At 37.6% G+C, this 20115-nt stretch overlaps 1 protein-coding gene across 4 annotated transcripts in view; it reads left to right on the top strand.

Moving 5' to 3' along the window:
* Positions 1-20115, top strand: part of LOC129565436 (1-phosphatidylinositol 4,5-bisphosphate phosphodiesterase classes I and II) — a 124135-nt gene that overhangs the window by 86062 nt on the left and 17958 nt on the right. For all 4 annotated transcript variants that reach the window (XM_055440362.1, XM_055440360.1, XM_055440363.1 and 1 more), the window contains exon 5: positions 18282-18415. In XM_055440362.1, the coding sequence (XP_055296337.1) occupies positions 18282-18415 (134 nt within the window). The remainder of the gene's footprint in view (positions 1-18281; positions 18416-20115) is intronic.

The following is a 20115-nucleotide window of genomic DNA, read 5'->3' as shown; positions in this document are numbered from 1 at the left end:
TTGTATGAATGGGGTCGAGCAATCATCATATAATGTGCGCATCGTTAGAGTAATGCATTTTTTATCAGTTCATTAGTTCGGAATAGGTACTAGTACTTTATGGGATATCTTCCTCAACGACATTATGATCTACTTGGAAAAATTAAGCTCCCCCAAAAAAAAGAAGTTGCAACAAAATAAGTGTTGATGCTCCAAAACAAATGAGCTATTTCTCTAGAAAAAATGTATTGAATCACCTTCAGTTGTATAATTTAATACGGTTTTCAATTACATTCAAAGCATTTGCCAACACCGTTCCGGTTCGTGGTAATTTAATTTCAGCGACCGAGGAATGTGAAACTTCGATTAAATATTCATTTTGTTGAATTGTGTCTGCCTTTTGTGTAAATTTTTCGTCGGAAATTTTCCAGTTACAATCAATTCTGAGTGAACGTGAAACTTTTTGCCATGAAAAACCACGTTCCTCGAGTCATTCATGGAGTTATCTGTGTTCAACGTGACTGTGATCAAATCTAGCCCAAACTCTGACTCAATTCAATTTAACCTGTTTTCCATATCGGTTAATTTATACTTCTTCGATGCGGGGAAAGAACACCAAAGTGTCTCTTGGTAAAACCGAAACTTGCTAATGCAACAAAGTAACGATTTTCATTTAAATGACAAATTCTTCTAGAGGTTTCTGGGCGGTTGAGTCATTTCCTTAGAAAATCGAGAGAAGCGTAGCTTTTCACCAGGAAAGAGGAAGGATGGATGAGAAAGTAAAGGCAGAGAGAAAGAAGGATACGCATGTAGAAACCCCATTCAATTTTCCATTAAACGTTTGTTCAACAATTAAATTTGATTCTTGTCATTCCAAATGGGTTTGTGGTCAAAGAATAATGACATTGTTGTCAAGCTTTGAAATGGAATCATTAATTTCCATATCTAAGCATGTGTTGTCATCAAGCTCAAAACCCGCATTTGTTGCTTCAGTGACGAGGGCGACTCGGTGCTTGAAAGAGTACTTGAAATCGAAAGAAAAACGGTTCATCGTCACAATTTGATGGCGTCACATGCTCTCCTCAAATACATTGTCAACGAGTAAAAATCGGTATTTGTGTCACATTCGAATTCAATATCGTCGGTGTCTTGGTGTTTTCCAATTCAAGTCCACACTAGAAAAGTTTCGGATCGCTGAGCAAACATTTGCTAACCAGAGAAATGCAATTAAGCGATTCGAGTAAAAATGTGAATCAAGTGAAGTGGTTATCATGTCGAAAGCATTTGCCATAGTAAAACTATTAATCGAATCGATATGCGCTGGCATTGTTCAAGAATCCTTCAGCTAATTCATCCATTTTAGCGAATGCGAAGTTTTGTGTGGTAAATGAATGACATGAATCCTGTGTTGATTTCGCTGGTGTGGACGAAAAGCGGATGATTTATATTGAAATGTTTGACTTTGAAAGCGTTCTTGTTCTTGGAATGCTTGAAATTGAATTTTTGTTTTTTAATTGAAATTCAATTCCGGTTGGTAAACAAGGGGCCAAATCACTGTGGCAAATACTCTTCGTATGCATTTTCACCGCACACAATTTAATTCTAATGAGATTTATAGTTGGAATTGAATGTGGACGAAGAATTTCGGCCGTTGCAATAATTTACCGAAGAAGCATATGCACGATATCCGTTTGGAATCTGGGCCAAACCAATTTGGATGTTCTAATGCACAAATTAGATTGCGTGAGCAAATAATTCAGTTTCAAAATTTTCGAAACATTTGAAATAAATAACCTCCAAGCCTAGAATGGAGAATTCCATAAATCAAGAAATGCTCATCGAAATTTATTGGCATTCAACTATTGTATATTTGAGCCGACGCACAATTTGGTCGGCCGACGATCGTTTTGTATCGGTTATTCGGACATTTATTTCGGTATGGTATTAGACTCAATAAATTTTTCAATTTATTTATCTTTTATGGCGACAGCCCCTTTGTGAGCACACAAACTGATTTAATGTAGTCACCATGTACATCGGCCCATCCGGATATTTTCCAGGAAAAAGTGTAATTTGATTTGTCACTACGGCTACGTGTAAATTTGACGCTTCACATTCCACACTGATTTACATCGGCATCAACTGGCTTTTTTTCGCCCAAAATCAGCTTTTTCTGCTCAATATTTCAACATTTATCCGAATTGACTTCACTGTTTTTATAACGTTGAATTTTAACAGAATTTGAAGTAAATATTCGTTTGATTTTTTCTCGAATTTCCATTTCTACGATCGCCAGTGGCATTTCAGTTGAAGCGCATAGCATAGCACTCTATTGGTTTGATTCCACTGAAATTCCACGGAATTTTTGACGTTCATTTGATGATTTTAGTTTTTAGATAAATTCCAATTGCAAATGTGCTTTCATTGGGCACTGTGAACAAACTCAACATAAATAAATTCGCCGAGAGCGTAGCATTAAATTCGGCTGGAGTATATCGGATTGTCAGTACCAATGTGTCCAAAACGCATGAATACGGCATCGCATAAGGCAGTTATCGCATAAATATCGCGCGATAATTTTCTGCTTGCGTTGCCGCAGTATACGATATTTCAATGGCCGTCATCTTGTGACGCTCGCTTGCGTTCGCTTCGTTATATGTGTAAAGCAATTCGAACGTGCGTCGTAAGACGGCTATTGAAATATCGTTTACTGCGGCAACGCAAGCAGAAAATTATCGCGCGATATTTATGCGATAAATGCCTTATGCGATGCCGTATTTATGCGTTTTGAACACATTGGTCGGTACACCCTTTCATTAATACGGTTCAAGCCCATGCATGAAAAATAATTCGAACAAAAATGCAATCAGAAAGTTGAATTAAAATCCGCAAATTTCAAGTATTGTGTAATTGAATTTTAACCTGAACCACGGCCAAAAACATCGCGATTGACGTCATTCAAAATTCATCAAAAAAAGCTCATGTGTTTTACTTTTTTGGATTCCATTCCATATAATGGAATCGTTAAATATTCAAACATAAAATTTAATTATCAAAATAATGGAAATAATCACAAATAGTTCGAAAGAGGGAGCAGCATTGAAGTGCAGTTAAAGAAACGTGCACAAAAAAAGACTGTCAACCGCAATAGAATTGCACGGTGTGATCAAGTGGTTAATAAAATTGGAATTTAATTTGTGATTGAATGTGCATCATTTCTATCTATCGATTAACCTCGACAAAGTGCAACGAAAATTGTGCATAATTTCATTAATCATTCTATTCATATGTCACGCTAAATCACATTCTCGCCTCCCGAAATGCAATTTTTAAATGAAACCAATGTGTGATTATCACACGATGATAAATAGCCCATTTCGTTATTAGTAAATATTTGTTCGCATTTCATCAAGTCATTAGAAAACCATTTTGAAGATTATATTGGCCATGGCTTTTAATTACTAATGGAATATTGCAATTTAATAGAGTAAAGTTATTGCGGTTTTCAAATCAAATATTCCACTTAAAGTGCAATGTGGAATATGATGTATCTCGGGCAGATGAGAGCGAGTGAGAGACAAGGGAAGGAAGATAGCACAGAAAAAGTAGTGAAAGAGCGATACAGAGGTAAAGAGAGAGAGAGAGAGAGTTAGTGAAATAGAAGGCCTCGCATGATGCTATTTTAATAAGGTTGAATGTAAGAACATGCCGTTTTTTTCTCATCCCCGAGCTAAACCTCAGTATGGTCATTGTAAATGTCTGTTGGAAAAATTAGCCATCAACCGCAGAATTCCGAAGCGAACGAACGAGAGCAAGTGAGAACCAGAGAGATTTATTTATTCAATATTCATGATAAACCAATTGTGGTGTCCGTATGTGTGCATCAACACAGTGAAGTGCAATGGTAATATATTCAGCAAATCCAAAACGTTTCAGAGTTCAGTTTGCATTGCTTTTGTCCCTATCAGAAGATCACTGACTTGAATCATGAATGACGTTTAAAATGTCATTTCTGACAAATGCCATTTCCAACATTTGGATAAACCTTATGACGAAAGCATTTACTTATACTTCCAAATTATACCGTATAGATGCCGTTGGAGCATTCATTGCTCCATACAGAATATTTTCCATTTACAGCGCACTTTGTTGGTGTGCATATTTACTTGATTTGTATGTAGTGTGACTGATCCAGTTCAAGTCACACACACACACACACAGTGTTCATCGTCCCCAGACGGAGTGCTGGTATGTGCGCACCGCCAGCATTTCGATTAACGAAAAGAGTCTCCATTATTCATAGGTTTCACAGCCACATGGTAGAGAAAAATTGTACACAGAGAGAGAGACAGAGCGAGCCATACAGTTGTTTGCTTGCACGTAATGGAATTCTCAACAGTAAATATCATTAAGTAACGACAAATTAAATGAAATTTGAGTATAAAACCAAATGTGGCAGCGAAGAAAAACACACGATAAGCTTGCAATTGCATCTCGTTTGTGCTGATGGAGCTGAAAACTTAAGTACAGATAGAGAGTGAAACCCATCGGGGGATGTAACTATAAAATGTATGTCCAATGTTTGTTTGAGGGAGGTCAGTAAAAATGTGAATGCACCAGGCGTGTGCATAAAGCAATGACATTACGATTTGCATCTGCTTCATTAAACGAAATTCGTTGAAAGACACAGAAATTGCGAGTGTATGTGAGGATCATTTGCGCACGAAGCAAATTCTGTGGTGAATGTTGAACTCTTTAATGGCATCGAGCGTTGGATATCACATTGCACGAATACTAATGACAGCCGTAAAATAACAGGTGCAAAATAACAGAAATTAGAACTCGTTGGATACCGTCGAACAAATGATTCTTTGGGCAAAAGAAAAATCTTACTGTATCGTGCGCGCACCAGTCATTGCACAGCGAATCAAGAGAAACCGTACACCGTGAAAGAGCGCCATTTTCTCTCGTTCAGTTTCGTATTTATATGCTCATGTGATACTTTAATTAGAAATTAATTAACCTGTGCCAACGTAAAATTCACATTAAAAAGATCAAACCCGTAAAAGTCAAAGGGACGACACGTTTTGACGAAGTCTACGGCAAACTCATGAACTATCGAAAAGTCAATACAAAATGATACGAGAGTTCGTGGCGCTGCGAGCGCTCAAATGATGTTTGCACTGAAGTGTCGTCAGCTTGGTAAAAGTCATTAGGAAAATTGCACATTTTCCGTATCCCAAAGTAATATGACAGCGCCAAAGGTAACATATTTCGCACACGAACGGGTGTGAAATTTCGTACATCGTTTTAGATTGCCCACGAGAGAGAGAGAGAGAGAGAGAGAGAGAGAGAGAGAGAGAGAGAGAGCAAGAGCGAGATAGAAAATATGTTTCGCTTTGTTATTTGTGTGTTTTAAAAGAATAATTTTCAGCAACTGGATGCCAATTGATGGTCGCTGCTGAGAGTCGGGCGCGAAAGAGAATAAGACAAAGATCCATTGAAGAGAGAAGACATAGAGAGAGAGAGAGAAAGAGAGCCACTCTAGCGAGAGACAGCGAGAATTCGATGAAAAAGCGATTTAAATAAATGAACCCTTGTGTGGAATTGGTGAATACATTTTTGCCCACATTCAAAATGTGAGCTTTCATTATTTTGAATTTCAAACCATTCGCTGTGTTTATCTTATTAAGTATTACCATTGTTCCCTTTCTCTCACACTTGACATAACCTCCCGGTTTACCACACACACACACACACACACACACACACACACACCATTGTCTATGTGTATGTATGTGTATTTAGCGATAAAATGTGTCTGTAAAATCGTTGGAAAATTGATTGATATAGCTATTTAAAATGTAAAACAGCCAATATTCTGAATATAACCGAGAGGATACTATTTGCATTCACTAAATCATTTTCAATGTTGATGATGATGATAAAAACAATAATGTATCGGTTCGCATCTTTATCGCTCCGTTTGGTCGGTTGGTTGGTTGCCCGCATTTGCCATTTTGCTCTCTCTCTCTCTCTATCTATATCTATTCCTAGTTTATGCACAACACATTTTGAATTGAACGAATAACCAGTCGATCGACGAAGTCAGGAGGGTGCTCCGGATAAATGCATTGAATTATTTCCATGCCTGAGCAACTGGCACATAATACCCCAATTGCTTATCTTCCGTTCAATGTTTTCCAGTGTATGCGATGATAAAATTATTCCATTCGCATCTACACAATTTGTATTTGGTTGAGTTAGCATTGCACATGCACATTCACTCAGTGCGAAAAAAATCATCAGATAATGGCGTTTGCTCTCGTTCTATCGTGCTTGCTTTTGCTCTCACTCTCACTTCCACCCAAGCTCTATCTCGTTCGCCCTTTCATTCCCTGTGTGCCTGGGTGAAAAGAGTGCCATTTACGAAACACTGAACAGCTCAACATGCAGCATATTACATTCACATTATGATTACATCAATTGTGTACTAAGTACGCAAATTGTATCTTTCAAATGGGGATAAAAGCAAAAATGAGAGCGCGCAGCGCGCTGCTACTGTTTTTTGTTCGTCTTCTCTACTCGCTGTATACGGTCTTTGGCGTGCGTAGATGGGAAAATCTCAAATTGATTTCATTTCAATCAGATGTTTCCTCACATTTACTGCTGTCTCTCGCTTGCGTTTTTCTTTCTCGCCACATCAATTTTATCCGCTTCTTATCACCAAACACCTTTAATGCAGCGCGCTCATTCAATGGATAGTAATAGAAAAATCGGTAGATGTGTTGCTCTTCATTTACAGTAAATGGCCAAGAGATTGAAGTTTTCAATGTACATTTTAACGTTGCTTTCAATTGCTTGCGAATCTAATCACGCGATCAATAAGTGGAATGTAATTGACGATTTAATGCGCCACACTGAAAATTAAATGGAACATAGCGTTATCTCACACCCACTCTCCAATCAAATGTTACATCGTGTCTAATTAAATTTACACAATATTTTCTTTGTTTTGTGAATGGAAGAGTGAAAACGAAAGAAGAGAACGAGAGAAGAGAACGAGAGGAAGTGTCTAAAGAAACGAGTAAGAGAATGAAGGCGAATGAAGAGAATGAAACAGGCGAGAGTGGAAAAAGAACAAAGAGACGAAGAGCGTGAAATAGCAAGGAGAATGAGAGAAAAATGGGGCCGAACGTAGGAGAACGGGAAAGCCATGCGAACGGAAGTCGCCATTAACAAAGTATGTCTTTGACAATTCACAATAGCGACGAAGAGTCCCAACGATGTTATTAAAATCCAGAAATAACATCGCAATCCCATTTCTTAGGCATTGAGCAAAAAAGTTCTTTTATTATGTTCGCAAGCTGAGCTGCTTTTCGCTCACACACACACACACACCGTTCACATTAAGTCTTTCTCTCACTTGCTCTCGGGGTTTTCTTCTCTAGCTTCGTCTATTTGCGCTTCCTTTCACCGTTATTATTCTATTCATTTTTAATATGTTCATTCACGTTCATGACCGTATGATGCACAATTTTGTAGCTAGTGGTTCCATGACGTCTACAGTAATACATTTCGATCGTTGTCAGTGCACGAAAGCATTGGTCGACAAATGGAACAGGCTGAGCCACCACAGAGTGAATGAGTAAGCAGAAGCCAGAGAGCGAACGTAAAAGAGAGTGTATGCTCATTACTTATTCATGGTCACGTATCAAAAGTGTATAACGGTGGCACAACAAAGGCGCAACATTCATATTGTGTGCGGCATTCTTTCATGAAGTCACAGACAAACGGTCAACTATGAAAATGAAATGTCAAACGGTAGAAACAAGATAAGGCACAGAGACACACATACACACCCAACACATTCAGTTGAAGCCGTGTCTCACATCATCAACAACAACAACAACAACAACAAAAAAAACCGAATCCGAAGAAAAAGAAAAACGAGAAGGTGCAGAATTGGATATATGGAAAGAAATGTATGTTCTCGTTGTCGGTATCAGAATGATTGCAGAAAATTATTATTATGGAAGTGATAAAGAAAAAAAGGGTGCAAAGTGGTGTGAAGATAAAGGTGATGCAAAACTCCGTGAATAACAACATGTAGGAATGAAACTAACGTGCGCATAATAACGGCGGCAGAGATGCGCTTTGGCGAAATGGCAGCCATCAAAATTGATATGTATTCACATGAAATGTGTCAGTTTGAAAATCATTTGCGTCTTTTCTCTCTCTCCCTCTCTATCTCTCTCTCCGTGGTCTTGTCTTACCAAATGATATCCAAGTCACATACACATTTACATTCATATACACGCGTACACAATGTCTTTTGTCTTGTCGACCGGGGTCTTGTGTCTGTCAATGATCAGTCGCTTGGAAACGGAACTAACCAAGTTGTTACATTTTACCGCACGTCAACAACAATGTTGCAAATGAACATCGCTGCTCTTTTGCCCTCGGCAAGGCAAGCACAATCATAATAGTAAATTTTATTTCACTTCAGTCGGTCTCCGTTTCTCCCGCGCGCGCAGTATTTGATTTGAGATTTATACGCTTATTTTGATGTGAAGCATATTTTTGCTGCAGCAATGAAAGTAACATTCTTCGATGAGTTACTTTGTATGCGTGTACCCTCGGTTGGGCGAACGGAATTATTTAGTTTCATGTTTCTAGCTCATAACTTCCCGCGTAAATCATGTCAAATATTTTGCGTTTGAACCAAGCCAGTTCACTTTTTTTCCGCTATAGTTACAAGCGTAATTTTTGTTCAAATTTCACCGTACTCGTGCGTTCTTTATTAGGCACAACCCTCTTGTAGCTAGCATAGCTACGTTTCATTGTCGACACAATAGGCAAACGAAATGATAACGCCATATATTTTTCCGCGAAAAAAGTGAAACAGAGAGACAGAGAAAGAGGGTGACAATAAGTGAGCAGAGCAGAAAAGGAGAGAGAAAATTTCCGAAAACTCCGAAGAGAGAAATTGTTACAAGTTTTGCATTCTTTATGGTGGCTGGTTTATCAAGATTAAGAAATTGTATTTTTCTTCTTCTCCTTTTCCTCGTCTACAATGAACCGAATACACGGAAATAGCACACACAAACCATTCGGCATACCCATGGCAGTCAGGTCGACGAGCATGATTCTCAGTCAGTCGCTCCGTGCATTGTTGTGTCTCGTGCCAAGTTTTCCGCTTGAAACCACTTTATGTAACATTGTCAGTAACTTTTTTTTGCTACTCTGCTCTCTAGTGTCATTCCATCGTCGTCGTCGTGTTCACAAGCGATGCCGAATTGTTCTTTTACGAATTTTTGTTACCGTTGGAATGCCAAAGATACAATTGAAACACTCCGAACTAAGGAAAAACTCATAACAATCGAAATGTTGCCGCACTCAACGAGGAACCGAAATAAAGTAGAAACAATCAGACGCGCACTCACACACAAAAAACGACATCGATGCTTCGTTTTGTTCTTCCATCACTGGAACGGGAAACATTTTTGCTTTACACTTCTCATATTATCTTTACTTTTTGCGGACAGTTTTTGTTTTCGCTTCTTTCTTAATTAGGCATTCTGTTTTTTCCCCTCCATTCTCTTTGTTTCACTCTTTTCCTCTGCCTCGTTTACTCGCTCCCATTCGTTTGGTCAACTTTAATGAACGCACGCGCCGCGTTGCTCGAGTGGAAATATTTTTTTTTCTTGTTTATTTAATTCACAGTTCTTTTAATTATGTGGCTTACATTTTGATTAGTTTTTATTTGAGAGGATTCATACAGCCCAAATGAAGCTGTTGTTGACGTTGCATTTCATGAATTTTGAACTACCACATCCGTTATTATACAACGCTCTTTTTTCTATCTGGCGTTCAACTTTTTTCCAACTGGATTTTCATTGTTTATTCCGTTCTTATTATTCGTTTCTGTTCTTCACTCGTTCTATAGTCTCTTTTTTCTCTTCTTCATCTTCGATATTTTTCTATATTTCGTTATTTGTATACGGTAATAATGTGTATCTCCAATGGTTGCCCTTCGAAATAGTTCATCCCACTGATAAGTTTGCAGATAGAAGAGAAAAAACTTCGGTCGTAACAAAATTTCCGTTCATTTTTTTTTGTTTCTTGTTGTTGTTGATGATCATTTTTGGTGCAATGAATGTTTGATGATTCATTTCCTTTCATAGCCAGTCATCTCTGTTCACAGCTGAGCATCGGTTTTATATATTATCTCATGGACTACGGATTTACTAAAGACGCGGCACACACACATAACAAAACAAGGAAAAAGACAGAAAAATAAAATCGAAAAAAATGAACAACAACAACCAGAACGTAAGCCCGGAATCAAAAAAAAAAAATATTGATGGGAATCAAGTTGGCATTTTTTTTCTATAGGAATCAGAAAAACATCGAACACTGCTATTTGTGAATTTGAAGATGAAAAACATTTCAGTTCAAGCAAAAGCATCAAACCACCAAACGGCAGTGAACGAACCAAATGACCTGATTTGATGTGAAAAATGTGTTGCAATCCAGCGATGTGTTTCATTCTAGATCCTTTTTTTGCTCTGTCTATCTCTCTTTCTATCTTTTTCTCAATCGCCTCAATTCGCTCTCTTAATCGAGAGATGGTTACGTGATTCGATTTGGCCGGAATTTGCGAAAACGTTGAACAGGAACCGGTGCAAACTTTATTGACAGTTGGGAAATTGAATGTTTTTCTGCCAAGCCAATACAATAAGTTCTTCTTCGTTCCTTTTTTTCCCCTCTATGCCATTTTCAAATGGTCGATAGAGTTGAGCTCTAGTGAAGGAAGAAAGAAAATATATTAATAAATGAGCGTTGAACGGGTAGTTTGTTGAGGTACTTGTGAAGAGTAGAAATGAAGAATTATGTAATGTGGGAAATTGCATCTCAAAGCGATGTGCATGAATGACAAACTTTTCTTTCCCTCCGGTTATGCTGCACAACACAATCTCGGCACTGGCCACAGTGAGCCTCGTGGGAAACAGAGTGAATTTGTGTTTGCACAACTCAAGTGTAAAATTGGCTGAAAACTTAAAGAGAAAGAGAGCTGAAAATTGCATCGGTGAATAAGCCAATTGGGGATTAACTCACATGATTTAGACACTTTATTACTTATTCACATTTGATGCACCCAAATTGTGTGCGTGTGACCCTGTACACAAAGCACGTGTTTAAAAATCAGTTTTCATTGCCCAAATGTACATTCGCATCCCAACGAAACCTCCATTGAAATTAGCACACAACTTTGCCAGTATCTTTCGATTGACGATGCTTGCAATTTAATTTGTGAAAAATCATAAATTTCTCGTCAGACATTGTAGATTAATTTGTGCTCGAGAGTGCTGTACAAAACTTAGAACATGTCACAAAACTTGGTCGGTGTAATAAATGTTGATAAAAGCATACCTCACGATACATGCACATCTTGGGTGCGGAAAATGCCACACAGCATTGTCAATACTTCGTGCAAAACTTTCGAATAAATCCATAAAGTAAAGACTCTTCACTAAAGAGCAAAAACTTTGACATTGTATTTTCATGAGAAAAAAAAAACTGTGTAACCGGATGTAACCTCAACAATTTCATCGTCAACATGGAGTGGTCCATAGCTGTTCCCTCTATTATTGATATTAACGTATGTTGATTACATGTTTTGCGCCAGAAGGTTTTTCCAATTCAATTTCATCAAATTTTCGCTTGCTCTCATAATCAGCACACATCATAATCAATATATTGCTTTGTTCGAGAGACACTAGGCTCTTGGTGGTTTTTAGGTATGGCTTCCGATGTATCGTGCATTTGATCAATTCGGATAGACAGTGAGGGAGAAGTGTTTTCCTCTCTCATCTATCTATTTATTGTGTGCCCGTTTTGTATCCTAACTTAGATCAAATTTATTTGATGTTATTTCCATTATTATTTTTTGTTTAGCCTTTCATTGTTATTTCTACGATGGGCTGAGAATGGCCGTTCGATATAGAAATTCACGTATGTGTGTTCGAGATATTTTAGCTTTTCGTTATCAAAATAATTAATAGAAAAATGTTTGCGTGCCCGGAGCAATATGGATTGACATGACTTACTGACTTGTAACGCAACGATATCAATGTACAGCCATGCCTCACATCGGTCCTTTCTCACATTCCTCGACGCTTTATTTCTTTCGACAATTTTTCCCCATTCAATGAGATTAAAAGTAAAAGAATCAGTGTCAATGTTTCTAGGCAACCGAAAACATGTGTGCGCCATAGAAATTCGTGCCAAACTTCTTTAGCGCCACCGTATAATAATTTTTCACACTGATTTCATTTGGTGTGTCCTAATAAAAACAAACACTGCACAAATTCCCTTTGATTCGGTTTTTATTTATTTTCATAGTTCTCATTCAATTTTCTATGGTGCGGTGGCATTTGTGGGGGAAATGAATAAATTCAGATATTGAACCAAGTGAGAGAGAGCCATTAAAATCGAGCACACACACACTCACTGTATTTTCCATTCGCACATCATTGAATTATATGCAATAAAAAAGAATTATGAGGCAATTCGAAGATTCACAACATTTTTGCTCATTTTGAGGCGGCATGGTTTTGTATGGATTAACGAAAGCGTCAACCGACCGACCGAAAAAAAAGTAAGGGTGCTATTGCTTTATGTGCGACCCGTTTGCAATACGTTAAAAGTAGCATATACCGAATATTTTTTTATTCTAGATGTGTTTATGTTCATGCATCCGACAGCGAATGTTTATCCATAATACTGAAATGGTGCAACTGCATTGAGAGCAATTCGAAAAGGAAGCCACCAAAACCACCACAAAATACTTAATCCATATTCGCTTGAATGCCAAATAAAAAGACATACAGTAAACGAGCCAAAGAGACAGTGAACGGGCACCGGATCGCGAATTAAATTAAATGCTGAGTGTCCTAAAATGGGACGAGTGCCGTAGTAGATTGTAGCCGGGGAGCGATTATTATATGCAATAAACCGCATGCTTACAATAATGTGGTTGTTACTTTTACATTTTTATTACTAATAAAACGGTAAAGTGATGCAAAACCCATTGCTACTGCAAACGAGACTTGGGTTCGATGTGATAGGAAAAGCGAGCGAGAGAGAGAGGGAGAGATACAGAGTTTATTAAGTGGACAGTCAATGACTAAAAGTCATCAAAATATCAAAGTTATCGCGCTTAAATTGAAGAGTAATGCAAACAACAACTGTTACAGCTTTACAACTGTTCTACGTCATCTGCCTTGTTTGTTGTTGTCATTTGCGTGAGTGTGCTAGCATCCGCAATGTTGTTGTCACTCCTTTGTATTCGATGGCACACGAGATGATTGATCGATTTTGATGCATATCCCCAGCAGCCCGTGCCGAAATGGATGTTTTGCAGCATCCCATTCGATTTATTTGTTTGGACATGTTTAGTTTGCAGTGTGCAATAGCAGAGTGCATACAGCAATCAATTTACAAGCACGTCATGCTCCAAATGCGTTTTCCCATTATTTCCGTTTCGATGGCAACGTCGTGTTGGTGGGATGGTTTCAGTACTTTTTTTTTGCTCTTAAAATTGTTTGTTTCTGCATGTTTAATGCATTGTCACATGCATTTCGAATAGCACAACAGCATTCGCACGAGATGGATGACATTCAAAATTGTAAACAAATCGCACATGGATACGCGACGCTTTTTCAAATCCATTCGGCAAATTGTCGTCAACTGGATATAACTCAAAATGTGTGAGTGTTTTTTCGCCCTCTCTACCTCTCTCTATTCCTGGCTTGATCGCTCGTCCACGCTTTTTCTTTCTTTCATGAAATCGTTTTTTTCCTCGTTGTTTTCCATAAAATACGGTGCAAGAAATGGTTGCACAAATTGACAGATGTAAATCTAGTGAACATAAAATGATTTGTACGTTATGCTTGAGATTGCATAAAATACACACACACACAAATGACATCCGGACACATGCTATAGCCATAAATTGTGACACACTTCGGTTCTGCCATTTTGTTGTGTGCGGACGGTTGTTTTGTTTCATAATAATGACATTTCGATTTCGATTGAGACATTTCAATAAAATCATTCCCAATGCATCTGTCTCATTCAGTCTCTGTCCCATTCACTATTTCTCTCTTTCTTTCTCTGCCTCCTTCTCTGTTCATCCCCTTCATGCTCTATCGGCTACCACTCTAATCGATTTTGCTATGCAAATATTTATGCAAACCCATTTCGAATTCATTGGAATCTACGTTGTTGTTTTTTTTATTTTTTTTTATTTCGTTCTCTGCATATGCTTTGGGGAAAATAATTTCAGCAAAAAAAAACGACAAAATGATCTTGGTCCTTGTTGACTCCTCGTTTTTTTTATGAAATATACTAGCAATTTGGGCCGATTTCTTCTTTTGTTATCTGGCAACCTTTTGTTTTTAAAGATAACCTAGCAATTCTACTCAACATCGCATTTGTGCTTTTTCTTGCGTAGGCATTAATATGCATCGACTTCTCCGAGATATTTATCTGTGCGACACACACACACAAACAAAGTAGAGCGAGAGAAAAGGAGAGGAAGAAAAGCAATGCGTTGCCTTTATTATGATTTGTTTCTTCTTGACGAAACATAATAGCAACTTTTGTGTCGGGGTCGTATCGTTATTGTGAACGGTTTGATCACTTGTTTCCGTCCTTTTCGAGATTTCATTCATTCTTTTTTCATTCGGAAATTTTTTAGTCCCGCTGACTCCTTTTTTTTCTACTCGACCAACAAAGTTTTCGTTATTTTCAATGATATGATCCACAGAAAAAGCTAATTTATCTTCCGTTTGTTTTTGTGTCTATTTTGGGCTGCAACGACCGATTTTGAACGACCGATTCTTGATTTTGGTTGAATGAAGAACTGATAACGAGAAAACGAGAGATACCGAAATAAAATCAAGAACGTAGAATGCTACTGTAACTTAATACAGCCAACGGTTATAGATTTTCGAAATTCTCTCTTGTTTCCATACGCACCCAACAACTGATTCGGTTTGTCATAAATGAATATGTCAGCGAATTAGCCGAATACTCGAATCTCGGCGATAAATCATGGAAACATTAGAATGCTGAATGCCACCCATAAATAGACGAAATTTATGTGTGCAACACATGGAAAACCTCTATTCGATGAAAAATACGGGCGTGGAACTCGCGAACGCGACGATTTACGGACAGGGTTCACAGTCGCTTTTATATTTAATAATCCATAGTAAAAATGTGGAAAAAAAATTGTTGAAAGAAATGGCGCGCAAGTCAAATTGAGGAGACGCGTGGGTTGGTGCAATCCTTCAGAACGGAACAATCAGCAGCTGGCGAGTAAATAAAAGGTTTTGAAAATTTAGGAAAAAAAGACGCGATTTTTCCGTCGTTCCTTGTGAAATAAAAACCGAGAGATCGAGTTATTGATTTCAAGTACTTTCGCGGGTTCAACGAAGCATAAACAATGAGGTAGAACAGACATTTTTTTTCTCTTTGTCTAAGGAGTACCCGATACCCGAGTTTCCGTTTCTATTTTGTCTGGAGTCCTTTTAATAATTCAGCGCAATCCATTTTTGATTCGACGTCGTTTTTTGCGTTATTTCCATTTTCTACGGATTTTCTTCTGTTGCCATCATCAAAATGACCAATCCAATTGAAGCACGCTAACCAACATCGAATGAACCGTTGCTAAAATAACATTCACTGACGCGAGTATACTTTGTATTTGTCCCTTGAAGCAGACGTGTGCAAGGTCAAAAATTCAAGGGGGGGGTAAAATGATTTTGCCAGGAGGGGGTTTGGAAATCGATTCTATCTAGTGTAAAACCAGTCTCCGAAAAAAGTGAGGACTAAAAAAAAAAAAAAAAGGTCCTCACTTTTGAAAATCGATTATATCTAGTGTAAATTTTTCCACATCGCTGAGGGGGTCCACATTTTGGAATCCTAGAGGGGGGGTAAAACTGGAATACCCCCCCTTGCACACGTCTGCCTTGAAGTGGCTCTTTGCTTGCTTCTGAGTTAATGAATTATCGCTTTATTATTGTGTGTGTACTTCAAATGGCAGTGACGTTCGTCCATTGCTCAACGTAAGAACAATCGTCCATTCTTTGAACGTATCTAAAATTATCCACTTAATGCTGAAGATGGGGCACAGTGAGCGTGTGGCCATTGAGTACATAAGCATAAAAGCATTTTTTTTTCTCTAGCTCCATGGCTATCGATGATTTTCGCCTTTGATGCAAATGAATGGGCCAGCTGGTGCACACAAAGTGCACCATTGAATGTGCTTGACACTTTCACATTGTTGCAAACAAATGAAAAACCAACACCGAGAGCTTGTTACCGAGAGACGCGCGACGAACAACTAAAAGCAAGGCTGTTCGAATATAAGTTTCATGCAGTGACCATCAACAACAGCAGAAGGAGCACACACACCACTTTTGCTATAGTGCTGCTATAACCAAAAAGTGAACCATAAAGTGATGGTAATTTTCGAGTTGCTCGAACATGCGTTGCGAGAACATGAATTGTTTGGCCAGATGTATCATGCGCTTGTGTGTTTGTATATTTTTGTAAGTGGTGGATAAATGGGAAATTTCCGCAATGACCAGATACGACGATATACAAACAACCTGATACGCATTCGACAACAACAACAACAACAACGGCAACGACAACGAAAAACAAGTTGTGTGCTTTTGGCCATTCATCTAATCGATCCTTTGAATCTGCGGCGATTGAAACTGCGATGGATGGATATGTATGTACAGAGAACAATGTTCAAAGCAGAAAGTAACCGTTTGCACACGCCAACACACAACACGTGTACAAGCATGTAATGGCTATTAAGCACAGTAATTCTTGGCCCATTCACTGTTTTTTTTTCTTCTCTTCCTCCTTCTCTCTCTTCCTCCTTCTCTCTCTTTCTCTCTGTGTCTCTCATTCCTCTTCCCTTTGTAACAACCATCCGTAACACACATTTGCATGCTATGGTCTGTTAACATTTTACAAAAGCGCGTCAGCTGTATCAGTAGCCGGAAACTAATAGCACTTGACTGTGTTTTCGTTTTGGCTCTTTGTACATAGCAACAAAAGTAGCAGAAAAAAAACTTGTGAAAATGCTTTCAGGGGCTGGTTTTGGAACAGCTCGAAGCATAATATATTCTTCCATTCACGCTCTGCCATTGTTTGTGTTATTAGTCAAAGTGTGAGCGTAAAAACTATCGACATCGACAATCATACCATGCGAAATAAATAATGAACGAGACAAATTATGTGATAATCGTGAGATAGGCGGCAAATTGCAATAACATAGAAACGAAAAAATAAATGACGATGTGAATTTCATAATCGCAAGAAGAAGACAAAAAAAGAGAGACGAAACTCGTTATATTATCATGATTTCAAGTATGAAAATTCGTTCTGGCTCATTTGCATATGCTAGAGAAATGCTTCAATTGGCTAATGACCTTTTCCATTAGCTTTTTCGTTCCAAGTTGTCGGGTCAAATTAAGCTGTACAAAATATGGAAAATGGAAAATAGATTAAACTAATTAAGCTGCATATAATTAAAGCATAAAATGTTCATTTAATTGCTAATAAACGGTGCTCTGTGATGCGCTGCGATGATCATCATACATAGAAATGGCAGAGAAAATTGATTTTGCCGTCAATCCTTTGGGCGACAGGCATTTGAAATTATAGTTTTGCAAACTGTTTGATATATACGATGAGTTTGCAATTTTGACACATTAGCTGATAAATATTATTTATTAAATACTTGGCAATCCGTTTCTCTCTTCCACTCTCTCCCGCTCATTCGCTGCTCACAATGTGTTGAATGGATTCAATTCCCCCTTTGACACTGCAATGGAATTTTGTGTAATCATCTTCGATATTAAATTTTAATCAATTTATATTCCATAAATCATTTGACGTGTCCTCTGTCATTTATCATATTTTGAAGCGAAATTGTTTGACGAAATATATAATTATTTTATCGTTCAATCAAAAATCCATTCCATTATTTATAAAGTGTCAATAAATTCGTAATGAACGACGAAAAAAAAGAGAACACCGTTTCCATTCACAATGTGAATTCGAAATGAGCTGAATGATTTTCGTTTTTTTTTTTGGAAATATACACGAACATTTTGCCAACCGAAGGGAAATCAAATCGATAAATTCAAAATGTTGTTGGAATTTTTGTTTTAATAAAATTTTGCTCGTTTTTCTTTCTCTCGTTGCAGCATTGGACTGAGGAACTTATGAAATTGGCGTATAGTCTATCGCAGCTAAATGGATCGGCGACAAATTTTCTCATGAAAGCTCACACCCGACTCTGTCTGCAAGTGGATAAAGTGGGCAAAATTACTGTGAAAAAGTAAGTGGCACAAGTGTTTTTTTTCGTTCGTTTTTCGATTTAAGTGAAAAATTCAAAACTCGTCTTTAAACAAAATTGTGCAGATATTGATTTAACATACGAAATTGTTCAGATCTGAACGAAAATCAACAAATTGAAAAGAAAAAGCTTTTAAAAATGGTAATTTAATGGAAATGCCTGGATATTGAAGAAAATTTCATGGATCAATTTAAAATTAAATCGAAATGCGGCAAATTCAAATTCTAAATGCATCGAATTGATTGGTTTAGCTGGAAAATTGCTCTGATTTCCTTTCGTTCGCGCTCTGTTTTCGGTCGCATCAAAACTTTGGACAAAATTGCATCGAATACTCGTTCAAATCGAATCAAATTGAATCGAATTAAAATTGAATTCGGCAAAAGAGCGAGTGATTACACGCTCTCAGTGACTAATACGTTTCAGCATGAATTATGTATTTTAATTAATGCCGTTGACAACATTCATTAACAATAAATGCCAATCCAATATAAAATCCAGTCCAGAATAATGATTATGGATGTATTGTCTTATAGTTTAATATTCATTTGTGCGCGCTCCAATTATTCCAAGTTTAATGGATGGGAGAGAGTGAGTTAGAGAGAGAGAGAGTGAGTGAGGGAGAGAGAAGGAGAAAGAGAGGTGAAGACGAATGGCGAACGAACGCGATTCTATTTTTGTTCTCATAATGAATACATAATAATTATCTTTCAATAATCATTACGATTCCACCGAGCAATTTTTATTTTCGTGGCAGCAATTATGTCGGCAATTCATAGAATTGGAAAATATATGTGTGTTGTTTCGTGATGACGTACATCCGTTCGGTTCGGTTCGGTTTTGGTTTGGTTCGTATTCTGATGTCACTTGAGTGGGCGAGTGAAGTGACTGATTTTGATTTTAATTACTTTTGATCACGTCATATGGCATTTAACGACTTTTAGCTCGTTGACAAATTGACTTGAACCGAGAATTCGTTCATTCGCTCGCCGTTTTTACCCTCATAAAATGGAAAGAGTGACATGAATTAGACACAAAACCGCAATGGCAACAGCAGCAACACATGTACGACGGAAAAAAAACTGGATCGCAAGCTTTTCTTCTGGTTTTTGTTTATTTATTGCCAAACTGAGCTATTTTCAGTTTCATTGTGCCAATTCCACGAAATTCGGTTTCATCATTTATCCTAAAATTAACTGAACCGCAATTATGTCGAGAGAATCCACAATCCACATGCCACTCTGGCTTCATTTTCCGATTAAATGTTGTTGAATATTTGAAATTACGATTGATTTTCGGTGTCCTCAGCAGACCAAACACACTACCACTAGCTAGTTTGTGCAATGCTAAAATTAATCTTCCCATGTCAGTGGCAGCGGTGGCAGTAATTGATCATGGTTTTCCCAATTTTTCATATCTATGTTTAACATATTTTGGCACTAGGTTTCGCCAAAACAAATCGATAGCACGGTAAATCAAATGCATTGAATAGTTTTTACTTGGGTTTGGTTTTTCTGTAGATAAGTTAGTGATTTTTATCGCTCTCACTCATTCGATTGACGTAATCAGTGCGTCGTTAATTTGTGTAACCAATTTTTTATTGGCTCACCAAATGAAACACAATAAATTAAATTATCTGTATCTAACTGGGCACAGCATTTTCAGTATAATTTTCTTTTATAGCA

Source organism: Sitodiplosis mosellana, unplaced genomic scaffold (genome assembly GCF_009176505.1).
Source record: "Sitodiplosis mosellana isolate CC-2019 unplaced genomic scaffold, AAFC_SMos_1.0 Smas_scaffold_2, whole genome shotgun sequence".
Lineage (NCBI taxonomy): Eukaryota > Metazoa > Arthropoda > Insecta > Diptera > Cecidomyiidae > Sitodiplosis > Sitodiplosis mosellana.
Note: the sequence above shows the minus strand (reverse complement) of the source record. Positions and strands in the feature narration are given on the sequence as shown.